At 41.5% G+C, this 15,980-nt stretch overlaps 1 protein-coding gene across 1 annotated transcript in view; it reads left to right on the top strand.

Annotated features, from left to right (window-relative positions):
* The window catches only part of LOC110561782 (mitochondrial adenyl nucleotide antiporter SLC25A24-like), a 53,841-nt gene that overhangs the window by 901 nt on the left and 36,960 nt on the right, over positions 1-15,980 (top strand). The window contains exon 2 of the mRNA XM_060393289.1: positions 3,323-3,449. Within this exon, the coding sequence (XP_060249272.1) occupies positions 3,323-3,449 (127 nt within the window). The remainder of the gene's footprint in view (positions 1-3,322; positions 3,450-15,980) is intronic.

Below are 15,980 nucleotides of genomic sequence, written 5' to 3'. Positions count from 1 at the left end.
ATTTTTTTAAGTTCAATCTATTTACCCCCATAGTTCATGAGTTCGTTTTTCTTTACAGCTGAATAAAATTCAGTTGTGTATGAATACCACATTTTTATTTTCCATTTATCAGTTTATGGACATCCTCATTATTTTGAACAGAGAAGCAATGGACATAGCCAAACAAATATCTCTGTGGTATAAGGATCTAAAGTCCTTTGGGGATCTCTGCCTGTGAGTAGTACAGTTGGATCATATAATAGATATGTTTCTAGCTTTTTGAGGACCTTTTCCTGATACTGATTTCCATCCTGGTTGGTTAAGTTTTCACTCTCACTAGTAGCAGATGAGGGTTCCCTTTCCTCTCACTGTCACCAGCAATTATTACTTGCTTTCTTGATGACAGTCGTTCTGGCTGGGGTACAATGAAATCTCAATGTCATTTTAATTTCCATTTACTTGATTGCTAAAGGTGTTAAACATGAACGATTTCTTAGCTAGTTGCATTTCTTCTTTTGAGAACCCTCTGTTCAGTTCATTAACCTATATTTATTTATTTTTTGTTTTCTTGAGTTCTTTGTATATTCTAGACACTGATCTTCTAGAGCTAGCAAATTATATATATTTCTGTAGGCTGCTTCTTTAGTTAATAGTTTGCAGTAGAGAAATCTTTTAATTTCATGAAGTCCATTTGCTCTGTTTCCTTCCTGAGGGATCCTATTCAGAAAGTCCTTACTCTTGCCTGCATCCTAAGTGTACTCTCTGCTCTGGCCTCTAGAAGTTTCAGTTTCATGTCTGACATTGAGATCTTTGCCCCACTTGGAATTGCTTTTTGTGCAGGCTGAGTGATAAAGATCAAATTAAATTCATTTAGGTATCTATTGGAAGTGCTGATTTTATAAGACCTGGTTCTGCAGAGCTTAAAACCAAGTAACCAGTGGATATTCTCCCGCAGGTCTTGCAAACTGGCCCATTTTCAGTTTCAGTATTTTGGTACTGTGACGTCAGCTTTAAAAAACTTATTCATGTACACCTCCAAGCCTGCAATCCACTGCATGTCAGAACATGCTGGCCTGTTGCTCTTCCTACTTGGTGATATGAAATTAAGCTAAGTGCTCTTATTCAGGGAAGGTACATCATGTCTGAGAAATTGAATCCTTTATATGTTCTTTCACCTAAAAGCTATTATGTCTTCTACTTGGTAGTTCCTAAATGTCTGATGCAGGCATGAACTTAGAATATCTCACTGTAATAATGCATTTCAGGATAATTTCACATGTTTGGATAGCCGATGGCTCAATAGCTTTGGATCTAAGACTGTACAGAATCACAGAGCCCATAGACAAGCAAAAGGGAGACCCTAGATTGGCACTGTGTGGTTTTCTGGTTGCTGCTAGACTGTTTCCATGTGGGTACCATATGTGTTCTGCTTATTGGGAAGTAACAATGTGAACCATTAATTTGAGATAATTTTTATAGCTTATAAATCTCTTCAAGAATTCTCCCCTCTTTACCTAATCTTCCATTTTTCCTTCATGCATTTTTGTCTTTACCAAATTGAATAGAGATGAAATGAACTAATATCATAACTTGCTTAGAACTCTATGTTCAATAATCTTGATTGTTACTATCAGCATTATTAATGCTGTTTTTATAATTAACTAATCTACTGTCATGCAAATATTTCACATATTATTAAAATATCCACTCCTGTTTATCTGTCTAGCAAATGTTTTTCTGTATGAATCTCAGCAGCCTTCCTCTATGAAACTGCTCTAGAGTCTTTCAGGATTTTTACCTCATTTAAATCTGAAAGCTTACTGTACTTTGAATTCCTTGCATTTTATTTCACCTAATATATTGCTTTTGGTTATGTGAGTTATTTCCAGTAGTCTATAATTTGCTTCATACTGGAGAATGTATCTCTCTCTTTTTTTTTCTTTCTCTCTTCTTTCTTTCTTTCTTTCTTTCTTTCTTTCTTTCTTTTCTTTTCTTTTTTTTTTTTTTTTTTGAGAAAGGGTTTTTCTGTGTAACCTTAGTTTTCCTGGACTCACTTGGTAGACTAGTCTGGCCTCGATCTCACAGTGGTCTGCCTGCCTCTGCCTTCCTGAGCACTGGGATTACAGACGTGCACCACCAGGCCTGGCTACTTTTTTGTCTTTTCATCCCCAGTGGTGCATGGTGCGTAGTTTGTGTTGGACAGTGTGCACTGTGTAGTATGCACTGTATGGTGTGTGCCATGTGCAGTGTGTGTGATGTGCAGTGTGCCCTGTATGCAGCGTGGTGTATGCCGTGCTGAGTGTGCTGTGCAGTGTGTGCTGTGACATGTGCAGTGTGTAGTGTGTGGTGTGCAGTGTGCAGTGCGTGTTTTGCAGTGTGCAGTGTGTGCAGTGTGCTGTGTGTATTGTGTGGTGTGCGGTGTGTGCTGTGTGTATTGTGTGGTGTGCAGTCTAAGGTGTGTGCAGTGTTCAGTTTATGCTGTGCAGTGTGATCCAGTTTTCAGCTTATAACGTTTATTTTCAGGCTCAGTAAATACTAAGATGAGTTATCTAATCTATTAAAGACCTCTTTATTTCATATTTTATGCTAGACATTGACAGTAAAAAATGTGAATAATATTTGACCAGTGCAGTAGATCCTGTTGGGAATATACAAAATACTCATATATTATTAATTGTTTTTGAAAGATTTATTTATTTTAACATGTATAAGTGTTTTGCCTATGTTTATGTAAGTGAACCATGCTTGTGTCTGGTGCCTGTGGCGTCCTGAGAGTGTTAGGTCCTTTGGAACAAGAGTTATAGGTGGTTGAAAGCTGCTGTGTGGGTGCTGGAAATTGAGCCCAGGTCCCCCGGAAGAGCAGCCAGTGTTCTTAACTGCTGAGCCATCTCTCCAGCCGTATGTTGTTAATTTTTTCATGTTAAAAAGCTTAAAGACTTACTGAGTGTTACTTGAACATACATGCTTACTTCAAAAGGATAGATCTCAAACCATTAATCTGGGGAATATACTAGAATTTCATGTTTATCACATTTAGTGGACAGACTTTTGTCCCTGATGGCAAAAGTTATATATCTTAGTATCATTAAGTCCTTGAGGTATGTACCTGAAGTAAATATTTACTGATAAGGTTCAGATTTATTTGAAATGATGTAATGGCTGTTGACTTCAGTACTGCATGCATTAAAAAAATGAACCACTTAATGTGTGTAGGCTTGCACTAATGACTAAAAACTAGGTAATGAACACTTGTGGAAGCCATAGTTATTATGAGTGAAATTGCAAATGGTAGCATGGCATTGTGGCTTTACATATGATTATTACAATGAGTTTCTTCTTGTAGAAAATTCTTCAGGCTGCAGACTCCAATGCTGATTCAGGACTGGATTTTGAAGAATTTGTGCGGTACCTTCAAGACCACGAGAGGAAAATGAAACTGGCGTTCAAGAGTCTGGACAAGAATGATGATGGTGTGTGCGTGTTTTATTCACAGTTGGCTTGAATTGAATAAGTGCTGGCACTAATGAGTACTTTTTCTAGCCTGTAATTTACTCCTACTCTCAGACCCAAGTTATTATCTAGCAATAATTTTTAAATGACTGACAATTCTGTAATAGATGTCTTTGGATTTCTATTGCTGTGATAAAACACCATAACGAAAATCGGCTTGGGAGCAAAGAGCTTCTTTCTTTTTATTTTATTTTATTTTATTTTATTTTATTAATTACACTTTATTCATTTTGTATCCCCCCCACAAGCCCCTCCCTCTTCCCCTCCCGACCCCACCCTCCCTCCCCTTTCTGCATGCATGCCACTCCCCAAGTCCACTGATAGGGGAGGATCTCCTCTCCTTTCTGATCTTAGTCTATAAGTTCACATCAGAAGTGGCTGCATTGTCCTCTACTGTGGCCTGGTAAGGCTGCTCCCCCCTCAGGGGAAGGTGATCAAAGAGCAGGTCAATCAGATTATGTCAGAGGCAGTCCCTCTTCCCATTACTGTGTAACCCACTTGGACACTGAACTGCCATGGGCTACATCTGTGCAGGGGTTCTAGATTATCTCCATGAATAGTCCTTGGTTGGTGTATGAGTCTCTGGGAAGTTCCCTGTGTTCAAATTTTCTTGTTCTGTTGCTCTCCTTGTGGAGACCCTGTCCTTTCCAGCTCTTACTATTTCCCACTTCCTACATAAAATTCCATTCACTCTGCCCAACAGTTGACCATCAGGCTCAGCATCTGCTTTGATAGTCTGTAGGGCAGAGGCTTTCAGAGGCCCTCTGTGGTAGGTTCCTAGTTTGTTTCCTTTTTTCTTCTTCTTCTTCTGATGGCCATCCTCTTTGCCTTTCAGGATGGAGATTGAGCATTTTAGTTAGGGTCCTCTCTCTTGCTTACTTTCTTTAGTTGTACAGATTTTAGTGGGTTTGTCCTATGTTGTATGTCTATATGAGTGAGTATATACTGTGTGTGTCTTTTGCTTCTGGGACAACTCACTCAGGATGATCCTTTCCAGTTCCTACCATTTACCTGCAAATTTCATGAATTCCTTATTTTTCATTGCTGAGTAATACTGCATTGTATAGATGTACCACAGTTTCTGTATCCATTCTTCAGTTGAGGGGCATCTTGGTTGTTTCCAGCTTCTGGCTATTACAAATAAAGCTGCTACAAACATGGTTGAGCAAATGTCCTTTTTTTGTACTTGAGCCTCTTTTGGATATATGCCCAGGAGTGGTATGGCTGGATCTTGGGGAAGCACTATTCCTAGTTGTCTGAGAAAGTGCCAGATTGATTTCCAGAGTGGTTGTACAAGTTTACATTTCCACCAGCAGTAGAGAAGGGTTCCCCTTTCTCCACAACCTCTCCAGCATGTGTTGTCACTTGAGTTTTTGATCTTGGCCATTCTCATGGCTGTAAGGTGAAATCTTAGGGTTGTTTTGATTTTCATTTCCCTAATGGCTAATGAGGTTGAGCATTTCTTTAAGTGCTTCTCTGCCATTCAATATTCCTCTCCAGAGAATTCTCTGTTTAGCTCTGTTCCCCATTTTTTAAGTGGATTACTTGGTTTGCTGCTTTTCAGCTTCTTTAGTTCTTTATATATACTGGATATGAGTCCTCTAACAGATAAAGGGTTGGTGAAGATTCTTTCCCAATCTGTAGGCAGTCACTTTGTTTTGATGACGGTGTCCTTTGCTTTACAGAAGCTTTTCAGTTTCATGAGGACCTATTTATTGATTGTTGATCTTAGAGCCTGTGCTGTTAGTGTTCTGTTCAGGAAGTTATCTCCTGTGCCAATGAGTTCAAGGGTATTCCCCACTTTTTCTTCTAACTGATTTAATGTGTCTGGTTTTATGTTGAGGTCTTTGATCCACTTGGACTTCGGTTTTGTGCATGGTGATAAGTATGGATCTATTTTCATTTTTCTACATGTAGACATCCAGTTGGACCAGCACCATTTGTTGAAGATGCTATCTTTTTTCCATTGTATGGTTTTGGCGTCTTTGTCAAAGATCAGGTGTCCAAAAATGTGTGGGTTTATTTCTGGGTCCTCTGTTTGGTTCCATTGATCCACCATTCTGTTTCTATGCCAGTACCATGCAGTTTTTATTACTGTTGCTCTATAGTACAGCTTAAGATCAAGGATGGAGATACCTCCAGAAGATCTTTTATTGTAGAGGATTGTTTTGTCAATTTTGGGTTTCTTGTTATTCCATATGAAGTTGAAAATTTTTCTGTCCAGGTCTGTAAAGAATTGTGTTGGTAATTTGATGGGAATTGCATTGAATCTGTAGATTGCTTTTGGTAAGATGGCCATTTTTACTATGTTAATCCTGCCCAGCCATGAGCATGGGAGATCTTTCCATCTTCTGATATCTTCTTCTAATTCTTTCTTTACAGACTTGAAATTTTTTCATACAAGTCTTTGACTTGCTTGTTTAGGGTTACACCAAGGTACTTTATGTCATTTGTGGCTATTGTGAAGGGTGTTGTTTCCCTAATTTCTTCCTCAGCCCTTTTGTCTTTTGTATACAGGAGGGCTACTGATTTTTTTGAGTTAATTTTGTAACTGGCCACTTTGCTGAAGGTGTTTATCAGCTGTAGGAGTTCCCTGGTGTAGTTTTTGGGGTCACTCACATATACTATCATATCATCTGCAAATAGTGATAATTTGACTTCTTCCTTTCCAATTTGTATCCCCTTGATCTCCTTCAACTGTCTTATTGCTCTAGCAAGGACTTCCAGCACTATGTTGAAGAGATATGGAGAGAGTGGGCAGCCTTGTCTTGTCCCTGATTTCAGTGGGATTGCTTTAAGTTTCTCTCTGTTCAGTTTGATGTTGGCTATAGGTTTGCTGTATATCGCCTTTACTATTGTTTAGATATGTGCCTTGTATCCCTGATCTCTCCAATACTTTAAACATGAATGAGTGTTGGATTTTGTCAAATGCTTTTTCAGCATCTAGGGAGATTATCATGTGGTTTTTTTCTTTCAGTTTGTTAATATGGTGGATCACATTGATGGATTTCCGTATATTGAACCACCCCTGCATACCTGGGATGAAGCCTACTTGGTCATAGTAGATGATATCTTTGAGGTGTTCTTGTATTCGGTTTGCGAGTATTTTGTTGAGTATTTTTGCATCAATGTTCATAAGGGAGATTGGCCTGAAGTTCTTTTTTTTTGTTGGGTCTTCGTGAGGTTTAGGTATCAAGGTGACTGTGGCTTCATAGAATGAGTTTGGTAATGTTCCTTTTGTTTCGATTTTGTGGAATAGTTTGAAGAGAACTGGAGTTAGCTCTTTTTTGAATGTCTGATAGAATTCTGCGCTGAAACCATCAGGTCCTGGGCTCTTTTTGGATGGGAGACTTTCGATGACTGCTTCTATTTCCTTGGGGGATATAGGACTATTTAATTGATTTACCTGGTCCTGATTCAGCTTTGGTACGTGGAATCGATCAAGAAAATTGTCCATTTCATTTAAATTTTCAAATTTTGTTGCGTATAGACTTTTGAAGTAAGTCCTAATTATTGTTTGAATTTCCTCAGTGTCTGTAGTTATGTCCCCCTTTTCATTTTTGATTTTGTTTATTTGGATGGTGTCTCTCTGCCTTTTAGTTAGCTTAGCTAAGTGTTTGTTTATCCTGTTGATTTTCTCAAAGAACCAGCTCTTGGTTTCATTGATTCTTTGTTTTATTTGTTTCTAATTGATTGATTTCATCCCTGATTTTGATTATTTCCAGCTGTCTACTCCTTTTTGGTGTGTCTCCTTCTTCTTTTTCTAGGGTTTTTAAGTGAGCCATTAAGTTCCTTGCATGAGCTGTCTCGAATTTCTTCTTGAAGGCACTTAGTGCTATGAACTTTCCTCTTAGCACTGCCTTCATTGTGTCCCACAAGTTTGGGTATGTTGTGTCTTCATTTTCATTGAGTTCTAGGAAGATTTTAATTTCTTTCTTTATTTCTTCCCTGACCCAGCTGTCTTTTAGTAGCAAGTTGTTCAATTTTCATGTATGTGTAGGCTTTTTGCTATTTCTGTTGTTGTTGAGGTCCAGCTTTATTCCATGGTGATCAGACAGGATACAAGGGATTATTTCAATCTTCTTGTATCTGTTGAGGTTTGCTTTGTGACCAACTATGTGGTCTATTTTGGAGAAGGTTCCATGAGGTGCTGAGAAGAAGGTAAATTCTTTTGTGTTTGGGTGTAAGGTTCTGTAAATGTCTGTTAGGTCCATTTGATTCATGATCTCTGTTAGAGATATTGTTTCTTTGTTTAATTTCTGTTTAGTTGACCTGTCCTTTGTTGAGAGTGGGGTGTTGAAGTCTCCCACTATTAGTTTCTGGGGATCTATGTGTGGTTTAAATTTTATCAATGTTTCTTTCACAAATGTGGGTGCCCTTGTATTTGGGGCATAGATGTTCAGGATTGTGATGTCTTCTTGGTGGAATTTTCCCTTGATGAGTATGAAGTGTCCTTCCCCATCACTTTTGATTAATTTTGGTTGAAAGTCTATTTTATCAGATATTAAAATGGCTACTCCTGCTTGCTTCTTGCATCCATTTGCTTGGAAAGCCGTCTTCCATCCCTTTACCCTCAGGTAATGTCTATCTTTGTGACTTAGGTATGTTTCTTGTATACAACAGATTGCTGGGTTTTGTTTACGCATCCATTCTGTTAGTCTGTGTCTTTTTATTGGAGAATTAAGTCCATTGATATTGAGAGAGATTAATGACCAGTGGCTGTTAGATCCTTTGCTTTTGATGTTGACTGTGGTCATACGGTTGTGTGCTTGGTTGCTTTTTGTTTTACTGTAGTGGGGTTATTTATTTCCTGTGTTTTCCTGGATGTAGCTAGTTTTCTTGGGTTGTATTTTCCCTACTAGTGTCTTCTGTAATGCTGGATTTGTGTGTAGGTATTGTTGAAATTTGTTTTTGTCATTGAATATCTTGTTTTCTCCGTCTATGAGGACTGAGAGTTTTGCTGGGTATAGTAGCCTGGGCTGACATCTGTGTTCTCTTAGGGTCTGTATGATATCCGTCCAGGCCTTTCTGGCTTTCATAGTCTCTGTTGAAAAGTCAGGTGTGATTCTAACGGGTTTGCCATTATATGTTACTTGGCCTTTTTCTCTTGCAGCTTTTAGTATTTTTTCTTTGTTCTGTATACTTACTGTTTTGATTATTATGTGGTGGGAGGATTTTCTTTTATTGGGTGTTCTATAGGCCTCTTGTATTCTTATTGGCCTCTCCTTTAAGTTGGGGAAATTTTCTTCAATGATTTTGTTGAAGTTATTTTCTGGGCTTTGTTGCAGGGAATCTTCTTTTTCCTCTATTCCTATTATTCTTAGGTTTTGTCTTTTTATGTTGTCTTGAATTTCTTGGATGGTCTGTGTCAGGAATTTTTTAGATTTAACATTTTCTTTGACAGATACATCTATTTCTTCCATTGTATCTTCCACACCTGAGATTCTTTCTTCCGTTTCTTGTAGCCTATTGGTTATGCTAACCTCTGTAGTTCCTACTTTCTTCCCTAAGTTCTTTCTCTCCACAATTTCTTCCATTTGTGTTTTTTTAAATTTTTCCAATTCTATCTTCAGGTCTTGAGCTATTTTGTTGGTTTCCTTCACCTGTCTGACTGTATTTTCATGTTTTTCCGTCAATTCCTTCAGCTGTTTGTTTGAACAATCCACTGTTTCTTTTATTTCATTCAGTGATTTAAGCATTTCCTCTCTAAAGGCCACGGACTGTTTGGCTGCAGTTTCCTCTATTTCTTTTTGTATTTCGTCTCGACCGCCTCGACCAGCAAGGAAGACGCAACCACCAGCTCTTCCTCAAGCAGTTTATTCAGGACTTTGTAAGCTTCTTCTCCCCCGTACCCCGGGCACTTCCCAATTATATAGGCAACCGCATCAACCAATCACAGCCAATCACGCTCACTCAGCAGACCTGCAGCAGGCAGCCAATGGGCCAGTGCCATGCTCTCCTTGACCAAATATGGACTTGTTTATCAGCAGTCAGTACATCGGGCAGGTGCCATCTTTTAGGCTCGGCAACTTAATAGCCTAATAGCCACGGCTTGCCACAGTATTTTATTTGTTTCCTCTGTTATCTTCTTCATGAGCATAGATGTTAGGTCATCTCCTTGAAATTCAATTATGCTGGGGTGTCTAGGGCTATTTGCCCCTGGATAACTGGGTTCTGGAGATGCCATATTGCTCTGGCTTTTGTTGGTTGAACTTTTACGCTGTCCTCTACCCATTGGGCGATCTTAGTTGTTTGAACTTAGTTTCTGGTTGTTCCTGGACTCTTGTAGTGGAGAGAATCCCTTTGGCAGGAAGATGTTTTTTCCTGAAGGAAACCTTCTCAGCTTTTTGGGTATAGTCATTGGATGGCTGGTGTTTTTCAGGAGTTGCTACAGCTCACCTCAGGCATAGAGACCTGGGTGGTAACTGTGGTCCTGATTAGTCAAGAGGGCTCTCCTCTCACTGGGAGAAGTCTTGGAGACAGCTGCCCTCCTTCTGGGTTTCTTGCTATAAATTTAGTGATCAACTGCTGTAACCTATGTGTCCCGTGGTTTGGTCGGTATTGTTAGGGGTAACTGTTTGCCCCTTGGAGCAGTATCTGGGGGTTGATCTCAGGGTTCCCTGTCTTTTGTAGGTCTGAGGTTGGGGCTCTGTGCCCCAGAACCCAAGAAGTAATCTGTGGCGGGTGAGTACTGCTCTCCTGGTAACAGCAGGCTATCTGGGGCACAGCGGTTCCCTGGGTTGGGCCAGTCTGTGGGACCTTTTCCAGGGATATACTGGGTTGCCTAAGTCCGTCCCCTTTGCTTCGTTCCTTGTTCCTTGTGAGGGTTTCTCCAGCCTGTGACTCTAAGACTCTGGTGTTTGGGGCACACAGTTCTGTCTGTAAGGAGTAGTTGGTACAAAGCAGGCCTCTGGGCTGGTGGAGCGTGCGCCCGCCTGCTAGTCTGTGGGGGCTGGGTTCCCAGTATCTCTGTGCTCCCTGCTTGGGCCCGGATCTGTGATGGCTGGGCGTACTTGCCTGTTTGCAATCTGCAGTCTGCTAGACTTTCCCCAGGCACAGCCTAGGTGACCCCAGCAGCACGGTTTCTTCCTTCCCTGTGGGGCCTTCTCCAGGCAGGGGTTCCCAGTCCCTGTTGCACTGGGGAGCGCAGCTCACCTGTACCGGTGAGCTGGGCGCGCAGCTCTCCGTGTGGCGGGAGCTCAGTTGCGATGGCGGTGGGTATCCGTGGTCCGCGAGACCTTCCAGGGAAAGACTGGGTGACCCGTGATCAGATTCGCAACTTTGCTTCCCCGTGGGGTTTTCTTGCGACTGGGACTTCCAGTCTCAGGCACCCTTGTGCCCACTGATCAGCCTGGGAAAGTGATCGGGACACACACGCTTGCGGCTCCAGCCCAGACACCCAAAGCCCGCGTTACCCGGGATTTCTTCCGGGTTCTGGCTGGGTAGCCGTGAGTGGACCCGACCGATTCCCATGCCGTGGGAGCCTCCCCTCACCTGGGAAACATGATCGGTGCAGTTTTAGGGCCCAGAGTTCAGTCTCCTGGTCGCTGCACGGAGAGTGCTGTCCCACTTCTCAGACACAGTGCTCTCCCGGCGCCGCCATCTTGGCTCCCTCGGGTTTTTCGAGCTTATTTCTTATTACACTTCCAGGTAACAGTCCATTACTAAGGAAATCTGGGCAGGAACTCAAGCAGGGAGGAAACTTGGAGGCAGGAACTGAGGCAGATGTCACGGAAGAACACTACTTACTGGCTTGTTCTTCTGGCTTGTTCAGTTTGCTTTCTTATATACCCAAGGACTTCCTGCCTGTGGATGCTGCTTCCTTCCACATCAGTAATTAACCAAGAAAATGCCCCACAGGCTTGTCTATAGGCCCATTGGATGGGGGCATTTTCTCAACTGAGGTTTTCTCTTCTCAGATGACTCTAGCTTGTGTCAAATTGACAGTAAACTAGCTAGCAATAGGTCTTATACTTACCCTAAATCATACACATGTGCATGCATGTGTGCAAGTGTGCAAGCATACTCATACACACACACACATACACATATGGTTTGTTTGTTTTGAGACTTAGGTTTGCCCTAATGACTGAAAACTGTGTAATGGACACTAACGGAAACCGCAGTTATTAATGAAATATGCCAGTGTTGACATGGCATAGTGGCTTTATGTATGGTTGTTGCAATGAGTTTCTTTTATTTTATTGGAAAGTCCTGAGGTTGCAGATCTCACCGTGTATAGGCCTGGCTGTCCTGGAACTTTCTCTGTAGACCAGGCTGGTCTCGAACTCTTGGGGATCTCACTGGCTCTGCTTCCTGAGTGCTGAGGAAAAGGTGTACACTATCATGTCTGGCACATTCATATACATGTATAAAATGAACGCTTTGCCTGCATTGTCTGTGCATCACATGTGTGACAAGTACCCAGAAGCCAGAAGAGGCCACTGAATTCCCAAGGACTGCATTTATATGCAGTTCTGAGCCGCCGTGAGGGTGCAGGAATTCTGGGTCCTTTGGAAGAGCAGCCAGAGCTCTTAACCACCAAGTCATCTCTCTAGCCTAGTGGTTCTCAACCTTCCTGCTGCAGCTCTTCAATACAGTTCCTCATGTTGTGGTGACCCCCAACCATAAAATTGTCTTCATTGCTACTTTATAACTGTAATTTTGCTATTGTTATGAATCCCAGTGTAAATGTCCATTTTTTCAGTGGTCTTAGGTGACCCCTGTGAAAGGGTCATTGACCCCTTCCCAAAGGGGTTGTGACACCAGGTTGAGAACTACTGTTCTAAAATGTAATTTATTCATTTAAAATGTAATTTATTCACATTTTGAGACAGAGTCTCTTTCTGTGTAGCCCTAGCTGCCCTTGAACTCACTATGTAGTCCATGCTGGCTCAAGCTCACAGAGATTCATCTGCCTCTGCCTCCTGAATGCTGGGATTAAAGGTCTGTGTCACCATACCTGATATCTTATATTTTAATGAAATCAGTTTTGCAGGGGGTTATATCCTCTGAACTTAAAGCTTTGTGTATTGGGTAGTCCTCTGTTTTTTTTTTTTTTTTGTAATAAATAAATGGATAATTTGGCAAGGAAGTCTAAAGAAATGACTTTTGTGGCTGGCAGATGGCTTAGTGGGAGGAACTGCTTGCCCTGCAAGCCAAGCACTCTGAGATGATCTGTGGAACTCACATAAAAAACAAGGAGAGAGCCACTCTTGAAAGTTGTTCTCTGACCTTCACAGGTGCGCTCTGGCACATATGTCCCCCAATGTGCATGCGTGCACACACACACATACACACACAATGACAATGTTGATATTGAAATATATATTGTTATTGGAATATATATTTGGTATTGAAAATGTATTTGTTTCAGGAAATTTAGGTAATTCAGACTTTGAAAAGCAAGTAAAAATTGTTTAGAATCCTGCAAGATACGTCCATTGACGCATAGTTTCATGAATGTTATGGGACTGATTAACTACTTCTGCCTGGATTTTAGTCCTGCTTCAAAGGAGAGAGTCATGTCTGGTACTGTGAACCTGTTTAAGAGCTGCTGGCTAAGAGATCATAGGCTCTCAAGGGAACCCACTATGCTTTCCTAAGTCAAAGCGTGGTCACCCTGCTTTTGAAGTACATGTTTATATCCAGAGATTAACACTGCTCCCAGCCTGTGTCAGAGAAGCTGCTTACTGCAGTGGGCATAGTGAATGGAGACTCATAACTGGCTGAATTGCCAAGAATAAGGGGTGGTGGAATGCTTAGCTGTAAATGGTCCTCGATATTACCCGTTCCAAGACTCAAGGGGACATGGTGGAAGAGATAAGCAGAAAGAACAGATAGGCTGGAGGATGGTGAGATGTGCTGAATGACATTGGTGTTATACTCATGAACTCACGATCACTCTGCTCATCTGCACAAGAGCTGCATGTAATTAGGTCTGCCAGCTTCCATCATGAGCCACCCCTCCTTTAGAGACTGTGAGCAGTTAATGGTGATGGGGGAGGGGGAGGAAGAGGTGCCACTGTTTTCATCGATGTACTTCCTGATAAGCTGCCCTTGCTCCAGGAAAAAACCTACTCACAGAAAACCCCAATGAAGTTCAGCAGGCCACACAGAAAAGAAGACGTGGAGAGAGTGGAGGAAGTTTTGGGAAGAAAAATGGTTTTATTGGGAAGTGGGGAATTAAGAGAGGGCATAATGAGTTGTTGAAATTACTAAAATTGATCATGTGCATGTATGAAAGTGTTAAAAAAAAAGAGCTGGCAGAAGTGATTGAAGGGAAAACGTTTTATTGTGGCTCCTGGTTCAAGGGAGCCGTCCATCCAGGTGAGGAAGGCACACGGCAAGAGCTGGAGCAGCGGCTGGCTGAGAGGAGTGAGTTCTAGTGCTCTAGTGCTTTCTCTAGTTTCATTGTTTAGGACCCCAGCCAGGGCATGCCTACGCACTGGGCAGGCTTTCTCTTCTCAGTTAATGCAGGTGGGATTACCCCAAAGTGTGTCTCAAGGGCATCTCCCACGTGATTCCAGAACCACCCCATCTACTTTTTTGAGATCAATTTTTATATTTTGATCAATTTCATAATTCTGTATAGAGTTTGTTTTTTTTCTTGGTTTCTCTTTCTTTACATGAAATTGCAGTTACATGTATAGTTTTGTGTCCTGGGTTTCTTAATGTTATGTTGTGTTTTCATTTCTTTTGCAAACATAATTTTTAGTGGTTGGGAAATATCCAATTGTATGACTGTCCTGGAGGGAATGAAGATACTCTAAAGAGACACTTATGGCCCCACTCCCTTTGGCTATTGGACTGTGGAAATAATGGCTCCCAGGACATTGGAATAACCTCAGGAGTGTTACATTGGGGGCCGGGGGAAGACTGGCTTGTTGATTCCAGACAGAAGGGGCGATTTTCTGGAAAGAGATCTCACACAGTTCTAACAACCTGTCATACTGCTGTAAAGGAGAGGCTGGAGCCGGGACAATGGTGATGGGTGCCCTTGACCAGGAGCGCTCCATTCTGCACACCTCTGCCTGTCTGTTCAAACCTGCACCGTGTGTAAAGGTTGCCTTGGTAGTGGTGTGTCACTAGACCTTGTTTTTTCTAGTATGGCCACGACAGCCCTTTTCTGGTTTTCACTATTGTATCTCTTTTGTTTTCTTAATTCTAATTTATTTTTACTTTTTTGATTTGTGTACATATGTGTGCATGCGCACACATACACATGTGATTGTGTGCGTGTATGTTTGTATGTGTGTGTACACATGCATGCATGCATGGTCATGTACATGTGAGTGCATGTGCCCATGAAGGCCAGATGCTTCAGATCCCCTGAGGCTAGAGTTTCAGGCATTATGAATAGCCTGACCTAGGTCCTGGGGACCAAATTTGGGTCCTCTGCAAGAACTGTATACACTCTTAAGTATTGTGTCATCTCTCCAACCTCATTTTGCTTTTAATTGGCTTTTTGAGGACAGGTAGCCCAGTGTGGCTTATTAGCCTGGCTGTGACCCTAATAGCTCTGGCAACAGTATGTGAATCATCAAATCATTCTTGTATTGTTAGACATTTAGGATAGTTCTGATCTTTTGAAAACAGTAGTGCATTCATTATCAATGCAGGTTTGCAGACCTGGTTATATTCTGGTTAATTAGATCTGGCCATTTGCTGGTCTAAGCTAGACATACTCTATTGCTGTTGTGGAATTTTACTCTATTCTTGACTGTCACCACCATGATCATGTGTGAAGCTGAAGATCCTTATATAATTAATGAAGTTAAAATGCCTTTAGGAAAACACAGTGTTTCTGTTATCCCTGTTGTGATGATTAATCTTGGTTACCAACTTGAGTCAATTTGTAGTCTACTAAGAGACACACCTCTGGGCGAGTCTGTGAAGGTACTTTTTGGAAGGATTAACTGAGGGTGGGGTGGGATATGGGTGTGTGGTGCATGAGAGGGTTGGTGTATAGGTAGAGGGAATGGGGGGGGGAATGCTCCTCTGGAGTGGGAGTGACTTTTCAGTAATGTCTCTATAAAGGGGTCTGAGGTAAAAGAAATTTTATTTTTGCCTGCCTACTTTTTCTCCTTACGTGTGAACTCATCTAATCTTGTTATTGCTTCGGCTACTACCATCCTTTCCTGATGTTAGAACTCAACTTCTTTGGCCTTTGTAGTGATTTGAATGAGAATGGCCCCTACAAGGTTTATATGTGTAAATTCTTGGTGCCCAGTTGGTTTAAGTATTTGGGAAGGATTAGGAGGTGTGGCCTGGTTGGAGAAGGGGTGTTACTGGTTATGGGCTTTACATTTTAAAAGACTTGCCTCATTCCTAGTGAGCTCTCTGCTTACTTGTGGTTCATGTGAGCTCTCAGCTGTTTCTGCCACCATGCTTTGCTCCACCATCATGGACTCTAACCTCTGAAGTCATAGCCTTATTAAGACCTTCTTGTGTAAGTTGCCATTCTTAAAGTGTTTGATCACAGCAACAGA

The sequence above is a fragment of the Meriones unguiculatus genome, chromosome 10, assembly GCF_030254825.1.
Source record: "Meriones unguiculatus strain TT.TT164.6M chromosome 10, Bangor_MerUng_6.1, whole genome shotgun sequence".
In the NCBI taxonomy this organism is placed as follows: Eukaryota; Metazoa; Chordata; class Mammalia; order Rodentia; family Muridae; genus Meriones; species Meriones unguiculatus.
The sequence above is the reverse complement of the archived record's forward strand: the minus strand, read 5'-3'. Positions and strand labels throughout refer to the sequence as shown.